Below are 24,130 nucleotides of genomic sequence, written 5' to 3' on the forward strand. Positions count from 1 at the left end.
AGTTGTGATCCTCTGCAGGTCCCCCAATGTGGTGACCTGACCCTCCGTCCAAAGCCATTCACCTCAAGAAGCTCACATTGCCCTTTCATTCGTTCTAATTTCAGGAATCAAACTTGAAAATTAGGTGATAACTTATTATTACCGGATACTGTATTGCAAAAAGTGAAAATTCTGAAATGACACGGGTCCATATTTGCTTCTTAAACCATTAGAACCCCAACATTTCCCACCCAATGGGAAGGTTGGGGGGGGGGGGGGGGGCTGGCGAGGGAGATTATCAGAAAAAACATCCAATACAGCCCACCATATTTTTCTCACAAGAGTTGATGGTCTTCCATTGGTTAAGCAGTCAGTGGAGGCCTTCTGAATACACGTATATGGATCACTTAAGGGTAAATTCTCAGGTTTTTGGCCAATCTATAAACTTGCCATCTCTAACATTTATGGACAACTTTAGAAGTTTGCTCTCATTTTACACATTATTATGTTACTTTAAATACCAACCAACCAGAACAGTGCTTACCAAGTCATCCTTCCTTCCATCCCGCTTAACGGGCTCATTTAGGTCTTCTTGGCTGCGGAAGCTGAATTTCTCGATGGCTTCGGTGACGCCGCGGAGCGAACTATAAATCTCATCAGAATTCAGGTTTTCAGTGTCATAATCTAGAAGGCTGGAAGTGAAATAGGAGATTAAAGCAAAGACTGAAAATCAGATACAGTCCATCTATCGGAGGCAATGGCTCAACAAGCAAAAGTTCTCCCAGCAGCTGGAGGCATGATGGAAGGAATCTGGGGGGACAAGCCAGGCACAATAGGAGCAAATCCTGCATTAAACAGTGCAGGGAAGAGAAATCCTAGAATATGGAACAAGCATTGAATGAATGGACAATGCATACAGCAATAGATGAAGAAATAATTGTGTAATAAGTAACCTACACTTCAGTAAAAAGGGAGAATCCAGAAATAATATTAAATGATTGTGCACGTTCCTGGTGTTATCAATTCTGTAGATTGGGCACATAAAATGGGCGGCAGAAAAAAACCGAGTACCTAAAGCAGAGAGTGGGTGTATACTCCACCCAGGACTGCCCCATAGGCGTAGTCAAGCTTTTTCCTGCCTAGTGTCCTACCCCTGTAGAGGGCAGTATAACCTAATGGTCAATAAGATAAGGAATTCATCAATGAACGAAAGAGAAATGGGCTTTAAGCTTCAACAAAGCCCTGAGATCTGCCCTGCAATCTGGCACTGACATCAAGCACGATGTCTTGACATTATTTAGCGTCTTATCGGTCTGAGAGAATATTTGTATTGTGCATCAAATACTGATATCTGTAAAAACAAAAACAGCTTTTCTGCATGCACATAATTGAATAATAGAAATCAGCAGAGCTTCCCCTCAGATCTACAGCGACCGCACTTATAGCGCACAGTGGATTTGCCTTTAGTAAATCAACCCGTGTGTAGAAAGAGGTGACCAACACATAGAAGGAGAACACAGGCGCCACACTAAGTGCAGTATATCAGGATAAAATGTTTAATAGACCAACGAAAAGGTACTCACAAACGATTGTATAAAACCAGCATGACAGTATCATGAAGGGGAATGTTGATCCCAGTGTCCGAATTCAGGATGGCACAAGCGGTCTGCCTGTGTTGATGGGGGAATAACGCAAATTTCTTGCGATTATCGCTAGCGGCTGCTATAGCTGTTAGCAATAATCACTGTCTTCTCCAAGGTGGGGGGATGAGAGTGACTGGTGCAGAATGCAAGGTGAATGATGGGAAGTTGGGGTAAAGGGATTTGGGAAGAAGGGGTAATGGGAGGGGTTTTTTTTTTGGGGGGGGGGCGCTTCCCCTGTGAGGAGAAAACAATGGCCAAGCAGGAGGCTTTCCCGCATCAACACTGCATGTGTTGATGGGGGAATCAAGCAAATTTCTTGCGATTATCGCTAGCGGCTGCTATAGCTGTTAGCAATAATCACTGTCTTCTCCCGGGGGGGGGGGGGGGAGGGATGAGAGTGGCTGGTGCAGAATGCAAGGTGAATGATGAGAAGTTGGGGGTGAATGATTTGGGGGGAGGGGGTAATGCAAGGTTTTTTTGGGGGGGGGGGTCTTCCCCACATGGTTGCAGGAAAGAAATTTGTTCCGTGTATGGCACATGGTTGTAGAAAAGAAATGTATGGCTGGCCTTAGCCGAAACATGTAAGCTGTTCCTATCTTCACTATTCTGTAACTGAAGACTTTGATACGGAGGTGCAGGATGCCGTCTCTCCTTATCTACCGTATCCGAAATATTTTGCTAAATTTTGCAATGACTATTTTGTAAATAAAAGGTACATTTAGCTACAATTTTCCATAATATTGTGACTTTTGCTACACCCTGTGTTTTATACCCACCTTAAAATTACCGGTAAATTCTTTGACCTGCCCAATACTGGACTGCCAAGAAAATGATTTAAGATTGAAAACTTGGGGACGCGTTCTGTAATTTTTTCCCATGAGTGAATAAAATACAGAAAAATAAAAACCCTGCAGGTCACCTACAATCAATAAAAATATGAAAGTTTTATAAAGATAATTTTGCTCTTGGAGCATTACTTCCCGTACAGAGATTTCGAGAGGTGTCCATAACTAAATTTTTTTTTTTTTTTTTTAATATCGCACAGATTACCAATCACACCCCAGTAAAGAAACTTTAATGCACTCGCACAATTCCAGTAAGGAACCATCAAGAACTGGGGCAATGTGCATGACTTCAGCCCATGATGGTGAGAATGAAGTGCAGTGTTAATGTTAAAGCAACGGAGTCTGCAGATTGGAATGTCAAAGAAAGGGCACTGGATAGGGGGCACGGTGGAGGCTGTTAAAGCTACAGTGGGGAACCAACTCCATATTAATGGCCATGGTTTTTTAATGGGATTGGCCAACTAGCTGATATGGTTGTGATGGTCAGGAATCCACAAAAATGGCCTTCAGAATTTTACAATTTACAATGTACCACAGACAGTACCGGGACAAGGTCATCTAGAGCCCAGGGGGAACAACATCGCAAACTGCGCCCCCACCCCCCAAGATGTATAAGTATCATGTGTCAGCAGCCACCCAACCCTACCCAAAAAAAAAGAAAAACTGAGCACTAATCTGCAGGCATACCCCATAAGCACGAATTCCACCAGTAAACCCCCCCCCTCTTCCAGCACAATCCTTGCCCCCCCCCCAAATCCCTGCAGCACAAATGCACCCCCCCCCCCCCAAAAAAAAAAAAAATCACCCCTCCTAGCACGAATCCTCAGCCCCTCAAAGTTCCCCTCCGAGTATACACCTCCTCTCTCCCCTTTCAAATCCCCCCTCCCAGCACAAATTACCCCCATCCCTCCGAATATGGAAACCCCCCCAATAATCCCTACTAGCACAAATCCCTCCCCCCAAAAAAACGTTTCCATCCTAACAACACAATTCTCCTACCCCCTCTACAAAATCATCTCTTCTAGAACAAACCCCCCCCCCCCCCAATCCCAACACAAATCCCTCTAAATAACCTCTTGTAGAATAAATCCCCCCCCCAATCCAAACATAAACCCCTCTAAATCACCTCTTCTAGAACAAACACCCCCCCCCCCCATCCCAACACAAAACCCTCTAAATCCCCTCTTCTAGCACAAATCCCCCCCCCCCCCAATCCCAGCACAAACCCCTCTAAATCACCTCTTCTAGCACAAACCCCCCCCTTCCCCATCCCAACACAAACCCCTCTAAATCACCTCTTCTAGCACAAACCCCCCCCTTCCCAACACAAATCCCCCTAAATCAACACAAATCCCTCTAAATCACCTCTTGTAGAATAAATCCCCCCCCCCCCATCCCAACACAAACCCCTCTAAATCCCCTCTTCTAGCACAAATCCCCCCCCCATCCCAACACAAACCCCTCTAAATCACCTCTTCTAGCACAAACCCCCCCCCCCATCCCAACACAAAACCCTCTAAATCACCTCTTCTAGCACAAATCCCCCCCCCCCATCCCAACACAAATCCCTCTAAATAACCTCTTGTAGAATAAATCCCCCCCCCCCATCCCAACACAAACCCCTCTAAATCCCCTCTTCTAGCACAAATTCCCCCCATCCCAACACAAACCCCTCTAAATCACCTCTTCTAGCACAAACCCCCCCTTCCCAACACAAATCCCCCTAAACCAACACTCCTAGCACCCCCCCCCCAAAATTTCCCCTCCTATAACAATTCTTATCCCCTGCTTCGCCCCCAAATCCCCTCTCCAAACAAATCCCCTCCCCTCCAATCTCCTTGTGGCACCCCCCCCCCACCTCACATGATACCACAGTGCCTAGGGTAGCCGCCCCTCCTGCCCACCCCTCATCCCAGCCCTGACTACAGAAGACATTAGTGTCCAACTGATATTTTTTTCATAAAAAAGTCTACAATAAATTGAAAAACAACATTTAGTGAATACCTGTCGCTTGAACAGTGAGAAATACATTATTCTTTTAAACAATGGCAGCCAGGCATGCAAAGAGTCCCCAATGGCCCACGATGGAACAGAAGGCATTCAGAAATGACTGGGTGAACCGGTGTCACAATATTACATTTCATTTTTTTTTACAATTCAATATCAGTATAGCAAAACAAAACACCAATCAGGGAAAACTAACTAAAAACACCAATCAGGGAAAACAATAAAGTGTTTCGTGATCCCTCTATTAACTATTGATCTATCCTTTGGGTAACGATGAGCGATCCTCTATAAATGAGACCCCCGGTTCGAATGAAGACACAGAAGTTGCTCAAACTGATAATGATTGGGATTAAGGACTGCAATGTAAAGACCAGGAAAAAGGTTTCTTAATTATAATGGTCGGCTTATAAAAACATATTGTGCTTTATAAACACGCTGAGTCTAGCCAGCACACAGGTGTCAGAGCCTTAATAACCTGACCTGCGTATTTACCTCCAAACAAGGGACAGACTGACAATAAAAGACATCATGAAAATGTGTTAATCAATAACTTCAGTGTTACACAGCCAATCCAGTCTATCGGATTTATTAACTACTTCTGGACCGGAAGGATTTGCCCCCTTAATGACCAGGCCATATTACGTGATTCGGCACTGCGTTATTTTAACGGACCATTGCGCGGTCGTGCGACGCTGTACCCAAATAAAATTGATGTCCTTTTTTCCCACAAACAGAGCTCTCTTTTGGTGGTATTTGATCACCTGTGCGATTTTTAATTTTTGCGCTATAAACAAAAAAAAAAGCGACAATTCTGAAAAAAAAAAAATATATATATATTTTTCACATTCTGCTATATAACTCCCAAAAAAAAAAAAAATGTAAAAATCAAATTTTTTTTTATCAGTTTAGGCCAATTTGTTTTCTGCTACATATTTTTGTTTAAAAAAAAAAAAAAAATCGCAATAAGCGTATTTTGATTGCTTTGCACAAAAGTTATCGCATCTACTAACTATGGGAAAGATTTATGTCATTTTTATTTTTACTTTTTTTTTTACTAGTAATGGCAGCAAATAGAGCTTTCTTTTGGTGGTATTTGATCACCTGTGTGGTTTTTATTTTTTTTTGCGCTATAAACAAAAAAAGAGCGACAATTCTGAAAAAAAAACAAAAAAAAAACAATATTTTTTACTTTCTGCTATATAACATTCCCAATAATAAAAAAAAAATTTAACAATGACATTTTTTTTTATCATTTTAGGCCAATTTGTATTCTGTTACATATTTTTGGTAAAAAAAAAAAAAATCCCAATTAAGTGTATATTGATTGGTTTGCCCAAAAGTTATTGCGTCTACAAACTAGTGGAAAGATTTATGTCATTTTTATTTATTTATTTTTTTTTACTAGTAATGGCGGCGATCTGCGATTTTTAGCGGGACTGCGACATTGCGGCGGACAGGTCGGACCCCTAACTGACATTTTTGACACTTTTGGGGGGGACCAGTGACATCACTACAGTAATCGGTGCTAAAAATATGCACTGTCACTGTACTAATGACACTGGCAGGGAAGGGGTTAACCCAGGGGCAACCAAAGGGTTAAATGTGTTCCTAGGGGAGTGATTTTAACTGTATGGGGGCGTGGTTAGTGAAATTATCATAGAGACCTGTGATCCTACATAGAAGGAACACAGGCACTCTGTGATCATTCCAGAGGGAAGAACAGTCAGATGTGTTTACAACAGCTGACCGTCCTCTCTCAGTGGGCAGCAATCGCGGGAGTCAGGCGCCAATGGGAGCCGCCTGCCCCGTGCATCGGAGTCCCCGCTGCCACAGGCGCGCCCTCACCCCCTAGCTGCAGGCGCTTGAATGACGGTTTGCGCAGGAGGTGCCAGCCTGCCCAGGATTTCTATGGCGCGAGGTCCGAAAGCGGTTCAAGATTCTTCCAGAGTTTGAAGCTGGCCATACATGTGGCAATTTGCAGTCAATTTAAAGGATAAGCTTTTAGGGTGTAACAAGTTACCAAAGAGCACGTTGCCTGCTCCACTCTGATCCCCCACTGTGATGACGGGCGAGGGATCTTCTCCCCGCACCCACAAATTAAAAAGAGCGCAGCTGTGTAGGGCTTGGCCCTCATAGCTGCGCCATTCATTCACAGCAACCTGTAAATGAACGAACTACAAATACTGTCTTCCACCACAGCAGATGGCTTGCAGTTCTCAATGAATGATCGCTCTCGTGGTTCTTTGATCTTTCTGCTCTGCAGGAACCGTCTGCCTGTATGGGAGGTATGGGCAGACAGATATACTGAGAGTCTGCAGGAGCCTGACATTGTACCCGCGGTTCCTGCTGAACTGGCAGACTTTTGGTACTTGTGTACACAGCTTAAGGCTGAAAGATGTCACCCAGATTTTTTTTTTATTTTTTTGTACTGTACATTCCTGGGTATATAATAGAGACCATTTTCTATTTTGGACAATGATGGTGAATACTGACATTTGGTGACTGTGAAACTGCACAATGGACCGAGCACCAAATTACGCTGCATTAACCTTCAGCCTAAAGTAGAATTATAGGCAAAACTTTTTTTTTTCATTTTGGATAGAGTAAGGGAGGGTTATAACTAGGGATCCACCAATTATCAGCAAGGCCGATATATTGGGGGCCGATATGCACTTTCCCCGATATATCGGAATCGGCCCCTGAGGTTACCGATATTGCCGATATTTCGGGAAAATGCTTGTACTGGAGTGATGCCTGCAGCTAGACGCATCACCCGGTACCGGCGTCCATAGCCGAGGGTCGGCTGTTTTGTAATGACAACCGATGCAGTTGAGAAGCCGCTCGGCTGTCATTAAAGGGGTGGGAGGGCACCCACCGGGAGACCCGGGCAACCAGTCCACACAGCCGCCGAAGACCTGATCAAAGCCGCATTCAGCGCTGATCGGGACTCCATGTAAAAACCCGGAAGTGATGTCATGACATCACATTCGGGTACTCTACGCCAGATTCAAAAAAATTACAGCATTCAAAACAGCCAAACTTGCCATTTTGAATGCTTTTAAGTGCAGAGGAGGGGTTTGGGGACTTTTAGACCCCCCAGATCCCTCTACAAGAGTACCTGTCAATTGAGCCAGCCCCTGCCATGACCAGTCCCCTTTGTGAAGAGATCTGGGGTCTATTAGACCCAAAATCTCTCGTCTGGGGCTCCAATACAGCCAATCAGACACAGAGGTCTGATCGCCTGCTTCCCTGGCAGGTAACAGAATCCTCATTGCTTCCTGGGTAATAGAGAGGGAGGAACAATGTCAGTTCCTCACATGCTGTGTAGTGTCGCTGTCGCATCGCTCCTGAGCTCAGTGATCGGGCGGCAGAGCCCTGGAAAGGTGGTGGCGGCTGTGGGAGGGGGACCCCCTTCTGCTGCCTGCCTGTTTAGTCACTTGAATCACTTCTGTTAAAGAGGGAATCGCCGGCTGAAATTTTTCAAACCAGGATGATGCCTGCAGGTGCAGGATTGGAGGGGGAGAACTAAGAGATCAGCAGTGTTAGATCGCTCAGTTCTTGGGGTAGAGCCGGCGGGGGACAGCTGCAGCTGGCAATGGTGCTGCAGCCATCAAGGAGACTATGATTTTTTTTCTTTTGTCATTGTCGCACTTCTCTTTTAATATATTATCATGTAAGAATTATTAAGAAAAGAGAAATATGCATGAGCCATGCAGCGATGAAATGAACTTGGATTCCTTGATGCTACATGAAGATGCACATTCAAGATAAATAGAGAAGTGTTGCAGAGCAGTCTACCATAGAGCCTTCTGGCTTCAGTTAAACAGATTCAGCTTCAAAAACCACCACATGGGGTGCAGACTGCAATAATATTGTGACATCAGACAAGTCAAACAGGCGGCTGAGTTACCTCGGAGAGTAAGAGCGTCTGAGCGCCTTGTGAGACGGCGCAGTGGGGGTGGAGTGCGATGGCAGAAGAAGGTGCTTGGACAGCCCATCTGCACTCCAGCCCCACAGCCGGCTGCCGCATAGGGAAAGAGGGATTGGGGAAAGGACAATGGGTGGAGAATGAAAGAGGGAAAGAGGAGAAAAAACAAGGAAGAAGGATAAAATGATGCCATAGCATTTCCTCCCTATCACATCTGAGCAGCCCAAGTGACTAGAGAGTCACACATGTGGGTGTAATACACAGTGGTAAATGACAGCCCACTCCCTCCCTCCTCCATGCCCACTAACCAGCTAAACACAATGGGAGTGGGATATTGCATGTATATTAATGGAGGCTTCATCTCCCTCTTAATCTAAGACATAGGTTGGGGGGGCATGACACAGGCTGTGACTGGCAGAAATCCGCCCACATCATGTTAGTGCCAAACTATAAAAAAGATTTGATCTCACACACACACATATATATATATATATATATTAGGGATTGACCGATTATCGTCAATGCCTATATATCGGGGGACAATATGCACTTTCCCCGATATATCGGAATCGGCCCCGGATGTTACTGATGTTGCCGATATTTCGGGAAAGTGCTCGTACCGGAGTGATGTCTGCAGCTAGAGGTATCACCCCGGTACCGGCGTCCATAGCCGGCGGTCGGCTGTCTTGTAATGACAACCAAGGCAGCTGAGAACCCGCTCGGCTGTCATTACAAGGAGCAGGAGGGGACGTCCCCTCCCGCCGCCTTCTGCAGCTTGCCTGGGTCTCCCGTCCCACCGGGAGACCTGGGCAACCAGCCTGCACGGCCGCCGAAGGGAAGACCCGATAAAAGCCGCATTCGGCTCTGATCGGGTCTCCATGTAAAAACCCCGGAAGTGATGTCATGACATCACTTCCGGGTACTCTGCGCCAAATAAAAAAAAAAATGACGGCATTCAAGACAGCCAAACTTGGCGTTTTGAATGCTTTTAAGTGCAAAGGAGGGGTTTGGGGTCTTTTAGACCCCCAAATCCCTCTACAACAGTACCTGTAAAGAAAATAAATAAATAAATAAATGTACAAAAATATCGGCCAATATTGATATTCAATGGCCAAAATATCGGTATCGGCTTTACAAAAACGATATTGGTCGATCACTATTATATACGGTATATATATATATATATTATATATATATATATATATTTGTATGACAATTTAAAACCGTTTATTGATATTAAAATATTTTTTTCTCTGTATTCCAAAGGCTGTTTTTTATTTATTTTAAACATGTGACCAGCAGCAGAGGACTAGAAGCTCCTCCTGCTTATGTTTCCCTGCAGACAGACTGGGAGAGAGCTGGGTCATGTGACAGCTGGATATTGATTAGGAAAAAGGTACTTATTTTTTTTTTTTTTAATTAAAATAATTTCAGTGCCATCATCCATATACAGAAATAGAAGGGACAATGCCAATTACACTGTGTATGTGTTTAGTATAACTTTAACAAGCCCATATATTTTTTTGGCTTCATGCGGTAAAAATTATGAACATTTTTGCAGTTGTCTGGAAATTCATCTATGTTAGAACACGCACACTGAATAAATACGTTTTGGAGGAAAATAGTTAACTGTCCTGAAGTTTGATGAGATTGTAGGCTCCTGTTTGTCTGTAATATTCACTATGTGATCATGGCCCAATCACCAGATTGGGAAAAAAGTCAAAAAGCAGAAACTACAATTATCCGATAAGGTGATGTTCTTACCTCGGGGACAGGCCTCCATGGGAACAGTTTGTGGGGGATGTTAAAGGACTTGACCTGCTGCTCGAGTGTCGGGAAGGAGTTCGGCCCATGGTATTGCTTGGCGATCCCTGCAATCAAAACAATTAGAAAAAATAAATAAAAAAAATAAAGACATCCAAACTTCTTGTCCTGCTTGAGCGTATGTCAAAATACCCAGCAAAGAACGACCTTGAAAATACCCGGGTAGCAACAACATACTGCTCAACAGACCTATACTAAGCCATTCATGGCACCTTTTTTATTTTATCTCATGGTGCTAAAAGAGGGTCCTGGGGCACTAAATACTTGTGATAAACACTGACGGCGGTCATAGTCAACTCTGGAGAGCAGATTTTAAAATTCCAGAGCTTCACACATGTGCAGGGGCTTACCAAAAACACAGGACAAGATAACTTCCTGCCATATTCTTGATTTATTATGGATTCTTGCAGTAGATGCATGATCTAGTAGATTCACCAAAATGATCACATAAATGCAATTGTGAAATTACAGCGAAGTAACTATTACATTGCAAAAGCACACACAGGAGGGCGGAAACGCCTAGTGCATTACCACCAAAAGTGTTTATTGGATGCATAAGTCAATGGCGTCTGTCCATGTAGGACAGTGTTGAAAGGCTAATGAGTTTCGGGGGACATGCCCCTTCCTCAGACCTGATCTAACCAACTTGGTTAGATCAGGTCTGAGTAAGGGGGCTTGTCCCCCAAAACACGTTAGCCCTCCAACTGTGCAGTTCCAACATGCCCCCTTCCTCAGAGCTGATCCAACCAATTAAAATTTGGTTAGATCAGCTCTGAGGAAAGGGGCCTGTCCCCCGAAATGCATAATTCTTCCAACTGTGTCATACATGGTCACACGCCATCGCCTCATGGCTGGAGTTGATATTTCATACGCTTTTTCCCTACTATGTTTGGGATTGATTTTTGGATCCAATAAACATTTTTTGTGGTAATGCTATGCTATAGGCTAGGGATCCTCAAACTACGGCCCTCCAGCTGTTGCTGAACTACACATCCCATGAGGCATTATAAAACTCTGACATTCACAGACATGATGGGAATTGTAGCTCTCGAACAACTGGAGGGCCATAGTTTGAAGACCCCTGCTATAGGGGTTTGTGTTCTCCTGTGTGTTGGAAGTTTACTCAATCTCAGGAGGGCTCCATCAGATGAAGCATTACGGTATATCATCATTGGATGTACTACCGCCTGAGAGCTGGAGGGTTTGCATTTTTTTGTGAAGGAACTATTACATGCCTAGGAATGACTACTGCAGACATGTGACTTTCAAAGCATGTGAACTGAATTAAACAGGGTTAAACACATTCATAAGGTAAAGCGTTAGAACAGACACCATGGGAGTCCGCAGGGGGGGGCAAGTGGCCCCCCTCCTGGAAAATTTCATGGCCTGCTCTAAGAGGGGAATCCGTGGGGACCCTGCTCTAAAGGGGGATATATGGGGGACCCTGTCCTGGCCTGAATGGGGATGTATGGGGGACCTGCTCTAAAGGGGATCTATGGGGTACCCTGGCTTGGCCTACTCTAAAGGGAGATCTTGGCCTGCTCTAAAGGGGGTCATATTGGCTAAATATATATATATTCTTTGCAGGGAGGGCCTGGAGTACCTGGTGGTGCAGGAAAACCTGGTAGCACGGAGAATATAAGTGAAAAGTTAAGACTAAAGGGAGATCTATGGGGACCCTGGCCTGCTCTAAAGAAGGATCTATGGGAGACCCTGGCCTGACCTGCTCTAAAGGGGATCTATGGGGGACCCTGGCCCGGCCTACTCTAAAGGGAGATCTTGGCCTGCTCTAAAAGGGGGTCATATTGGCTAAATATAGATATATATTCTTTGCAGGGAGAGCCTGGAGTACCTGGTGGTGCAGGAAAACCTGTTAGCATGGGGAATATAAGTGAAAAGTTAAGACTAAAGGGAGATCTATGGGGACCCTGGCCTGCTCTAAAGAGGGATCTATGGGGGGCCCTGGCCTGGCCTACTCTAAAGGGGGATCTATGGGGGGACCCTGCTCTAAAAAGGATCTATGAGGGACCCTGGCTTGCTCTAAAGGGGGAATCTATGGGGGGGGGCAAAGGGGCGGAGCATGGGTGACCTTAAAATGATGCACCCCCCTTGAAAAAAGTTAAGCGGACCCCCATGACCATATGGTCTGTTAGACAGACAGGAGTGCCAGGAAACCCACTGCCCCTCAACATGCAAATTGCAGACATATATAAAATATGTAACAGACATGCAAACCCTTTCCAATTCACAATCAACATAAAGTAGACATGATGTCCCACCACACTGCTGTTGCTGGAGTTCTTCAGATGATTGTGGAGTAGTTTGGTTGCTCCATCCTGGAATGTTTTTGGCAAAGCACCCAGTAACATGGTGAACTCCGGCGTGTTTAGTTCAAACAGAGAGATGAGGACGATCTGTGCCGCCTGCAATAAGATAAAATACAGTCAAGCTGAGGAAACTTTTTATACATGTTCAATATTGTGCATAACAACCCTCTAAATTTTCCACATTTTATCCAAAAGGCAGAAGATACAAACTGGGCACAGCAGGGTGTATATGTGCCTGTAGTGCAGACAGAGGTCTATACCAGTGCACAAGCCCATTAAGGGAGTCGCTGGGGATTTGGTGACAGGTCTGGCGTAGGATGGGAAAAGCAGCAACAACAGGACAGTTTACAACGTCTGTGAGTGAGAAGTGAGACGGACAAGGCACACTGTGAGTTGCGGGCACATGCAATGATCACCAATACACAATGCCACTCAGTCACCATTATTAGCACCCCACACTCCTGTAAAGGAAATTTCTAGGTTAGCCCCTAAAAGCACAGCAAGAATTGTTAATTCAAAGATGGGTTAATGAGCCCCGACCATGGAGAGGAAAGCCGGTACATCTGTCCTCTGATAATGTCTGGTAGTACATATAAATACTCGCTACGTTATATTCCGCAGTATCTGCAAGGTGGAACAAAGCGGCTGTGGTGAATTTCGAACATTAGAACAATGGCATGCAGAATTCAGGAGCCAGTTACTCCAACCTGTAAGGTAAACATGGACAGGATACTAGAAACTTAGACCCCCAACAGCTACCCGCGTTCCTCCTGCCCAATTTATTATATTTACCAATCAAAACCCAAAACTATCCTTCTAATAACCCTCATCGCTAACCGATTCTTGTATTAGCCACTTAAGCCCCAGAGGATTTGGCTGCTCAAAGACCAGGCCCTATTTTGCGATTCGGCACTGTGTGAATTTAACGGACAATTGCGCGGTCGTGCGACGCTGTACCCAAATGAAATTGATGTCCTTTTTTCCCCACAAACAGAGCTTTCTTTTGGTGGTATTTGATCACTTCTGCGATTTTTATTTTTTGCGCTATAAACTAAAAAAGAGCAACAATTCTGAAAAAATAACATTTTTCACATTTTTTTTTATATGAAATTCTCAAAAAAAAATTAAAAAATCAAAATTGTTTAACATTTTAGACCAATTTGTTTTCTGCTACATATTTTTGGTAAAAAAAAAAAAAAAAAAAAAAAAAAAAAAAAAAATCGCAATAAGCGTATTTTGATTGGTTTGCGCAAAAGTTATTGTGTCTACAAACTACGGGAAAGATTTATGTCATTTTTATTGGTTTTTTTTAAACTAGTAATGGCGGCGATCTGCCATTTTTTTTTTTGCGGGACTGTGACATTGCGGCGGACAGAGCGGACCTCTAACTGACATTTTTGACACTTTTGGGGTTACCAGTGACATTACTACAGTAATCAGTGCTATAAATATGCACTGTTACCGTAAAAATGACACTGGCAGGGAAGGGGTTAACTTTACTGGTGATCAAGGGGTCAAGTGTCCCTAGGGGCGTGATTCTAACTGTCAAGGGGCGTGGCTTGTGAAGTAATCACAGAGACATGCGATCTATAAAGCAGGATCACATGGCCTCTGTCATTACTTCAGTGAGAATGACAGACGGCTGTGCTTACATCAGCTGTCTGTCCTTCTCTCACTGCTGCGGGAGACTGCGAGTCGCCGGTGGCCATCGGAGCCGCCGGTCACACATGCTGGCTCCCCAGCTGATGAGCGGGAGCGCGCCTCCGGCGGCGCGTGATCGCCCCCTAGCTCCTCCCAGGCGAGCGCCGTACATGTATGACGCTTTGCCTGGGAGCGCCAGACTGCCGCCGTACAACTGCGGCGGACGGTCGGCAAGCAGTTAATATAAGACCTGGGCTTATTTTCGGGGGAAACACGGTAGTAACTATGGGTGACGTCACTTCCCATTCATTTCTCAGCCGTTGTCGGCTGTGTCCTCTGCAGAGCTTCCGCCGCTGGAGTCGGATCTTCTTCAAAAAAGGTAAATATAGAGATTTCTTCTTTATAGGGCAAGATAGGTGTTAGATCATGGAGGTCTGTAGATGCAGGGATTTTAGTTTTATTAGTTGTAGGGTGGACTTATCTTTTAACCACTTGCTGACAACCTAACTGGGAATGTACATCATCATTTTGATGTTAAATACCGTTATTTTTTTCCCTGTGCCGCGAGATCACTTTTATAGGTGCCCCCCTATCCGCCAATCCCTTATTAGGTCCAAGCTTACCGGAGCCATCGGTAAGCTTGAATCCGACGTAGCCGATGGCTAGGCAGGAAGCCGAGTGAGAGCAAGATCGCTATGCCCTTGGAGGACTGGAGCAACCTCCAATGTCACTTTTGGTTCTAGGGCAGATCAAAAGGATTTTTTTTTCTTAAAGTCAAAATTACTTTTTTTTGCTTTTAAAAGGTAAATAAGAGATCTAGGGTCTTTTTGACCCCAGATCTCTCAATAAAGAGGACCTGTCATGCAAATTTCTATTACACGAGATGTTTACATTCCTTGTAATAGGTATACAATTGATCAAAAAAAAAAAAATCAAATAAGAAAAATAAATTAAAGCGACCCACCCCTACGAGCTCGTGCACAGAAGCGAACCTTCACATAAGACACGCCCGCATATGTAAACGGTGTTCAAACCACACGTGAGGCATCGCTGCCCTCATTATAGCGAGAGCAATAATTCTGAAGCAGTGCCTCCTCTGTAAATATTAACTGGTAACCTGTAAAAATATATATATATTTTTTTTTAAGTGTCACCTGTGGAGTTTTTTTTTTTTAAAGCATCATAGTTTGTCGCCATTCCACGACCGGGCGCAGTTTAAAAGAGTGACATGTTCGGTATCTTTTTACTTGGCGTAACATCACCTTTCACATTTTACAAAAAAATTATTGAGCGAACGTTGTTTTATTTATTTATTTTTTTAATTCATTTAAGTGTACTTTAAAAAAAAAAAAATAAAATAAATAAAAATAGCGATTGAAAAATCGCTTTTCTAGTAAAAAATACTAATTTTTACTTGTAAACAAATGTAAAAAAAAAAAAGGCCGGGTCTTTAAAGTGGTTAATGTAAAAAAATAAATATGTACAGTATATAGTGCGAAATGATATCTGCAGAGGGCAGCCAAACTTATTCAATACATAGGAGGGCTCTGCTTCCTGGCCATGGCTTGTTGATCAGCAAGGTCATCTCACTGCATGTCTACCAGTGGAGGTATGCTGACTACAATGAATACTGTAGTAGATGATGATGTGTAACACAATCAAAGCACTTGTGATAGATTACTTAAACAAGCCAATGATGATGCGATTTTCTTTCCTACAACAAGAGGAAAGAAAATCGGTTGATTCCCTCATCAACACAGGCAGTATTAATGGGGGAATCCCTCCCACAGCGCTATTGTGTTCTGCTGGAGGGGAGCCTTCCCTGCTTGCAGGACACCATGATCACTGCTAGCAGCTACAGCCCTCGGCAGTGATCACATGCAAAAAAATCTGACAGGCTGGTTGTATTGAAGTCGATCGATGAATCGACTTCAGAACAACCAGCCTGCCCAGAGTTGGATCAAATCTCAGCCATCCCTGCTGAACTGGCTGAGATTCGATCCATCAGTGGCTGCCTTTAAAATGTTAGTTGGCCTTTACAAAAAAAATGTAACAGTGAATTAATATTGTATACCCTCTGAACCATCCGCCCTCAACAAAGTCCCTGCTGTACTTACTTCAGGTTATCCTAAGCCATGGGTGCTCAACAGCTGTTGTAAAACTACCAGTCCCACAATGCATTGCAAGGCTGACGGTTACAAGCATGTCCCCTAAATGCAAAGGCATGATAGGACTTGTAGTTCTACAACACCTGGAGGGCCACATGTTGAGAACCCATGTCCTAATCAGTCAGGGCTCCCGCAGCCAGTCCAGTAGTCTGTGGATTTGAAATCCCAGCTGCTCTTCCTCTCTTCTCAGCGCTTCTGGATGGATCAGATTAAATCTGATTGGCCAGCACCGTCACAGTAAATCAATCTGATCTGTCCCGGAAGTGCTGCACAGGGCAGAGGAAGAACAGCTGGAGGGCCACAGGTTGCGCACCAATGTCCTAATCTGTCAGGGCTCCCGCAGCCGGTCCAGTAGTCTGGGGATTTGAAATCCCAGCGCTTCTAGATGGACCAGATTGAATCTGATTGGCCAGCACAGTCACAGTAAATCACTCTGCTCTGTCCCGGAAGTGCTGCACAGAGCGGAGGAATTACAGCTGGAGGGCCCATGGTTGCGCACCCATGTCCTAATCTGTCAGAGCTCCCGCAGCCAGTCCAGTATTCTGGGGATCTAAAATCCCAGCTGCTCTTCCTCTCTTCTCAGCGCTTCTGGATGGACCAGATTGAATCCGATTGGCCAGCACCGTCACAGTAATTCAATCTGATCTGTCCTGGAAGTGCTGCACCGAGCAGAGGAAGAACAGCTGGAATTTGAAATCCCCGGACGGTTGGAGTGGCTGCGGGAGCCCAGACAGCTCAGGATACCCAGAGGTAAGTACAGCAGGAATGGAGATGAGGGGAGGGGGGGGTAGGGGGGACTGAGGATGTACAGTATGGGGGGTAGGGGGGACTGAGGATGTACAGTATGGGGGGGATGAGGATGTACAGTATGGGGGGGGCTGAGGATGTACAGTATGGGGGGGCTGAGGATGTACAGTATGGGGGGACTGAGGATGTACAGTATGGGGGGACTGAGGATGTACAGTATGGGGGGACTGAGGATGTACAGTATGGGGGGTAGGGGGGGACTGAGGATGTACAGTATGGGGGGGGACTGAGGATATACAGTATGGGGGGACTGAGGATATACAGTATGGGGAGGGAGGTAGGGGGGACTGAGGATGTACAGTATGGGGGGGACTGAGGATGTACAGTATGGGGGGGTACTGAGGATGTACAGAATGGGGGGGGGGACTGAGGATGTACAGAATGGGGGGGACTGAGGATGTACAGTATGGGGGGTGTAGGGGGGACTGAGGATGTACAGTATGGGGGGTAGGGGGGACTGAGGATGTACAGTACGGGGGGGTAGGGGGGACTGAGGATGCACAGTATGGGGGGGGTAGGGGGGACTGAGGATGTACAGTACGGGGGGGTAGGGGGGACTGAGGATGTACAGTACGGGGGGGTAGGGGGGACTGATGATGTACAGTATGGGGGGGTAGGGGGGACTGAGGATGTACAGTATGGGGGGGTAGGGGGGACTGAGGATGCACAGTATGGGGGGGTAGGGGGGACTGAAGATGTACAGTATGGGGGGGGGTAGGGGGGACTGAGGATGTACAGTACGGGGGGGTAGGGGGGACTGAGGATGTACAGTACGGGGGGGTAGGGGGGGACTGAGGATGTACAGTACAGGGGGGTAGGGGGGACTGAGGATGTACAGTATGGGGGGGTAGGGGGGACTGAGGATGTACAGTATGGGGGGGTAGGGGGGACTGAGGATGTACAGTACGGGGGGTAGGGGGGACTGAGGATGTACAGTACGGGGGGTAGGGGGGACTGAGGATGTACAGTACGGGGGGGTAGGGGGGACTGAGGATGTACAGTACGGGGGGTAGGGGGGACTGAGGCTGTACAGTACGGGGGGGTAGGGGGGACTGAGGATGTACAGTATGGGGGGTGGGGGTAGGGGGAACTGAGGATGTACAGTATTCCTTCACCTTTATATATTTTTTTTGTAAAAGTGATGTTTCGCCCCACTCCATCCAAAAACGTAGTTTCTCCTTTACTCATCCAAAACTTACCAAAAAAGTTTTTCCTTTCCATACACTATCCTAAGAACACAGGCAGCTTTCTAGAGTAAATACGAAACTTGCAATCGGCTGCTCTATCATTAACAAAGGATTTGCTATTGCGCATCTCTGGTCTGCCAGTGTAATCCGCCCAGGCTGTGCACTCAGGACCACAATATAGAGAGGGGGGGGGGTCTGAATTTTATGGAAACTGCAAGCCAATCTATTTTTAGAATCTCGAGATTAATTATTAGCTCAGATTCTTGATCAGGTCAGGACAGGAACAAACCAGATGAGAGAAATGATTAGGCACTTGGCAACTTGCAGCCATGGATACATCCCAGTATTAGAATCACATGGCCATGCCCCTAGGAAGGGACGCCATTTCTACGTGGAGATAAAACCCAAGCAGTGTAGTGTGACTAACAAAAGGCAGGACAACGCATGCAAGACAATAAAGGGTTAAATCATCACTATATTACAATTTGTACAGAGACCAACAGACATGACAGCCACAACAGGCAAACACACGGCAAAAGTGGTATTTCCAAACTATTTTAGTGAAGAACACAACTGCAGCCAATCTCCGATGTGTAATCGGTATTAAAGCAAAGGTCCGAAAAGGGTCGACGTTACGAGTCGGCTTCCTAGAAACCAAATCACACTGAACAATACGGTGCAGGTAAATGGACCTTCCTGTCTCGGGGGTGCTGATGTGTAATAAAAAAACGGACAATCTTCCAATTTTTGAAATAAATTACACTGGCAGGGTCACAATCTGACGTGAATAAAATTTTTCGAATCTTGAAGGGCTACCTTCTCTCGGCTCTCTTACTCCATAGTATGCAAAACTAATCTTCAGATCAACTACATTCACCGGACACTTTATTAGGTACACCTTGCTAGTAGCGGGTTGGACCCCCTTTTTGCCTTCATTCTTGGTGGCATAGATACAACAAGGTGTTGGAAACGTTCCTCAGAGATTTTGCTCCATAGTGACATGATAGCACCACACAGTTGCTGCACATCCACAATGCCAATCTCCCGTTCCAACATATCTCAAAAGTGCTCTATTGGATGAGATGTGGTGAGTGTGGAGGCCATTGGAGGACAGTGACCTGATCTGGTGAGTGTGGTGGCCATTGGAGTACAGTGACCTGATCTGGCGAGTGTGGAGGCCATTGGAGGACAGTGACCTGATTTGGTGAGTGTGGAGGCCATTGGAGGACAGTGACCTGATCTGGTGAGTGTGGAGGCCATTGGAGGACAGTGACCTGATCTGGTGAGTGTGGAGGCCATTGGAGGACAGTGACCTGATCTGGTGAGTGTGGAGGCCATTGGAGGACAGTGACCTGATCTGGTGAGTGTGGAGGCCATTGGAGGACAGTGACCTGATCTGGTGAGTGTGGAGGGCATTGAAGTACAGTGACCTGATCTGGTGAGTGTGGAGGCCATTGGAGTACAGTGACCTGATCTGGTGAGTGTGGAGGCCATTGGAGGACAGTGACCTGATCTGGTGAGTGTGGAGGCCATTGGAGGACAGTGACCTGATCTGGTGAGTGTGGAGGCCATTGGAGGACAGTGACCTCATTGTCATGGTGAAGAAACCAGTGGGGAGATGATTGGAGCTTTGTGACATGGTGCATTATCCTGCTGGAAGGAGCCATCAGAAGATGGGGACACTGTAGTCATAAAGGGATGGACATGGTCAGCAACGATAGCCAGGTAGGCCAAGGCCTTTAAACCATGCTCAATTGGTACTAAGGGGCTCAAAGTGTGCCAAGAAAATATCCCCCTCACCATTACACCTCCACCACCAGCCTGAACCATTGATACAAGGCAGGATGGATCCATGCTTTCATGTTGTTTTCACCAAATTCTGACCCTACCATCTGAACGTCGAAGCTGAAATGAAACTCATCAGGCCAAGCAACTTTTTTCCAATCTTTTTTGTCCAATTTTGGTGAGCCTTTGTGAACTGTCACCTCAGTTTCCTGTTCTTAGCTGACAGGAGTGGCACCCAGTGCTGCTGCTATAGCCCATCTGCTTCAAGGTTGGATATGTTGTGCATTCAGCAATGGTATTCTGTATACCTTGGATGTAATGAGTGGTTATTTGAGTTACTGTTGCCTTTCTATCATCAGGAAACAGTTTGCCCATTCTCCTCTGACCTCAACAAGGCATTTTCCTCCACACAACTGCCACTCACTGGATATTTTCTCTTTTCCCACCATTCTCTGACACCCTGAGAGATGGTTGTGCGTGAAAATCCCAGAAATACTCAGAACAGCCCATCTGCCACCAACAACCATGCCACGTTCAAAGTCACTTAAATACATTTTCTTCCGCATTCTGATGCTCGGTTTGAACTTCAGCAAGTCATCTTCACCACGTCTAAATTCCTAAATGCATTGAGTCTGCCATGTGATTGGCTGATTAGCAATTTGTGTTACTAAGCAATTGAACAGGTGTACCAAATAAAGTGACCGGAGAATTTATATTGACATCTGGGGCTCTATTGGTGCCGCTCTATCAGGAGGACCCCAAAAAACTACACACTGTCAACAAGACGACCAACTGGACAGCTTGGCTCGGGCCTCATCGAGGCTAAAGAGAACATATAAGGTTTGTCTGGTTCCCTGATGAGAAGATCCCACTGTACTTTCTGGAACAATGACCGACTCCATAATGAATAAAAACCCTGCAGATAGTTCTAATTATTCCTTATTTTTAATGCAGTCAAGAGATTTACCCAGCAGAGGTCAGGAAATACAACCCAGCAGGGGTTCTAACCTTCTATGCCCTATCCCAAATGTTCTGGATAGAGTTCCAAAGAGGGAAAACAGAATTACACAGATTATTGGCAAAACAATGCCTGCTGCAGAGTATTACCATTTTGGTTTTTATTTTATTTCAATTTTATCCCGGCGTGAATTACAGAACATGGACGGGGATCTGATTAATACACGCATTGCACACGCATGACATCAGTGCAGTTCTGTGGTTAGTGCACTCACGTGTCTTCCATCTACCTGTTTACATCTATCTTCCAGGCTTCCGTCAGGCCCGGAGGATGCTGGGCTGGCTCTGGCTGAAAGGTCATCCCAGCCATGCAGGTTCTGGGTTTCATGAGGCATTTTGGGAGGAAGAACCAATCATTAGAAGCATCTAACATGGCGGCTCACACAAAGCAAACAGGGACAGACAAGCTGAACAACACAGATTATCACTTCCACATCAACTGAACTCAGGACTGGATTTTGCACCTTCTTTGAAGGCCTGCAGGATGGTGCTAAATTAATCATCTGCAGAATTTCTGCCCCAGCACAGCCACAAACCTTGACAGCAACAGTTACATAGGAGAACTGCTAATGTTATCCAGAAAGCATTGGAACGATTTCTGAAAGTCTGAAAATTGGCTTTGCATTAAGTTTCAGGTTACCCACTATGGCCAGCCTTGGGATCTCCTTACATGTGCAGCTGAATCAACAAGAAATTCTTGTATAGAGCTGCACAGTCCTGAAGGTGTTGGACCACATGTGATGCAGAGTAGTATAGAGCTGCACAGTCCTAAAGGTGTTGGACCACATGTGATGCAGAGTGGTATAGAGCTGCACAGTCCTGAAGGTGTTGGACCACATGTGATGCAGAGTGGTATAGAGCTGCACAGTCCCGAAGGTGTTGGACTACATGTGATGCAGAGTGGTATAGAGCTGCACAGTCCTGAAGGTCTTGGACCACATGTGATGCAGAGTAGTATAGAGCTGCACAGTCCTAAAGGTGTTGGACCACATGTGATGCAGAGTGGTATAGAGCTGCACAGTCCTGAAGGTGTTGGACCACATGTGATGCAGAGTGGTATAGAGCTGCACAGTCCTGAAGGTGTTGGACCACATGTGATGCAGAGTAGTATAGAGCTGCACAGTCCTAAAGGTGTTAGACCACATGTGATGCAGAGTGGTATAGAGCTGCACAGTCCTGAAGGAGTTGGACTACATGTGATGCAGAGTGTATAGAGCTGCACAGTCCCGAAGGTGTTGGACCACATGTGATGCAGAGCAGTATAGAGCTGCACAGTCCTGAAGGTGTTGGACTACATGTGATGCAGAGTGTATAGAGCTGCACAGTCCTGAAGGAGTTGGACTACATGTGATGCAGAGTGTATAGAGCTGCACAGTCCTGAAGGTGTTGGACCACATGTGATGCAGAGTAGTATAGAGCTGCACAGTCCTAAAGGTGTTGGACCACATGTGATGCAGAGTGGTATAGAGCTGCACAGTCCTGAAGGAGTTGGACTACATGTGATGCAGAGTGTATAGAGCTGCACAGTCCCGAAGGTGTTGGACCACATGTGATGCAGAGTGGTATAGAGCTGCACAGTCCTGAAGGTGTTGGACTACATGTGATGCAGAGTGTATAGAGCTGCACAGTCCTGAAGGAGTTGGACTACATGTGATGCAGAGTGTATAGAGCTGCACAGTCCCGAAGGTGTTGGACCACATGTGATGCAGAGTAGTATAGAGCTGCACAGTCCTGAAGGAGTTGGACTACATGTGATGCAGAGTGTATAGAGCTGCACAGTCCCGAAGGTGTTGGACCACATGTGATGCAGAGTAGTATAGAGCTGCACAGTCCTGAAGGAGTTGGACTACATGTGATGCAGAGTGTATAGAGCTGCACAGTCCCGAAGGTGTTGGACCACATGTGATGCAGAGTAGTATAGAGCTGCACAGTCCTGAAGGTGTTGGACCACATGTGATGCAGAGTGGTATAGAGCTGCACAGTCCCGAAGGTGTTGGACCACATGTGATGCAGAGTAGTATAGAGCTGCAAGGTCCTGAAGGTCTTGGACCACATGTGATGCAGAGTAGTATAGAGCTGCACAGTCCTAAAGGTGTTGGACCACATGTGATGCAGAGTGGTATAGAGCTGCACAGTCCTGAAGGAGTTGGACTACATGTGATGCAGAGTGGTATAGAGCTGCACAGTCCTAAAGGTGTTGGACCACATGTGATGCAGAGTAGTATAGAGCTGCACAGTCCTGAAGGTGTTGGACCACATGTGATGCAGAGTGGTATAGAGCTGCACAGTCCTGAAGGTGTTGGACCACATGTGATGCAGAGTGGTATAGAGCTGCACAGTCCCGAAGGTGTTGGACCACATGTGATGCAGAGTAGTATAGAGCTGCAAGGTCCTGAAGGTCTTGGACCACATGTGATGCAGAGTAGTATAGAGCTGCACAGTCCTAAAGGTGTTGGACCACATGTGATGCAGAGTGGTATAGAGCTGCACAGTCCTGAAGGAGTTGGACTACATGTGATGCAGAGTGGTATAGAGCTGCACAGTCCTAAAGGTGTTGGACCACATGTGATGCAGAGTAGTATAGAGCTGCACAGTCCTGAAGGTGTTGGACCACATGTGATGCAGAGTGGTATAGAGCTGCACAGTCCTGAAGGTGTTGGACCACATGTGATGCAGAGTGGTATAGAGCTGCACAGTCCTAAAGGTGTTGGACTACATGTGATGCAGAGTGGTATAGAGCTGCACAGTCCTGAAGGTGTTGGACCACATGTGATGCAGAGTGGTATAGAGCTGCACAGTCCCGAAGGTGTTGGACCACATGTGATGCAGAGTGGTATAGAGCTGCACAGTCCTGAAGGTGTTGGACCACATGTGATGCAGAGTGGTATGGAGCTGCACAGTCCTGAAGGTGTTGGACCACATGTGATGCAGAGTAGTATAGAGCTGCACAGTCCTAAAGGTGTTGGACCACA

General features: G+C 45.8%; 1 protein-coding gene across 1 annotated transcript in view; it reads right to left on the bottom strand.

Moving 5' to 3' along the window:
• The window catches only part of CLASP1 (cytoplasmic linker associated protein 1), a 390,996-nt gene that overhangs the window by 26,506 nt on the left and 340,360 nt on the right, over window positions 1–24,130 (bottom strand). The window contains exons 33-35 of the mRNA XM_082262205.1: window positions 12,506–12,649; window positions 10,167–10,273; window positions 524–671 (exon numbers count right to left, since the gene is read on the bottom strand). Of these exons, the coding sequence (XP_082118331.1) occupies window positions 524–671; window positions 10,167–10,273; window positions 12,506–12,649 (399 nt within the window). The remainder of the gene's footprint in view (window positions 1–523; window positions 672–10,166; window positions 10,274–12,505; window positions 12,650–24,130) is intronic.

The sequence above is a fragment of the Pelophylax lessonae genome (genome assembly GCF_965119305.1).
Source record: "Pelophylax lessonae genome assembly, chromosome: 6".
NCBI classification, from domain to species: Eukaryota; Metazoa; Chordata; class Amphibia; order Anura; family Ranidae; genus Pelophylax; species Pelophylax lessonae.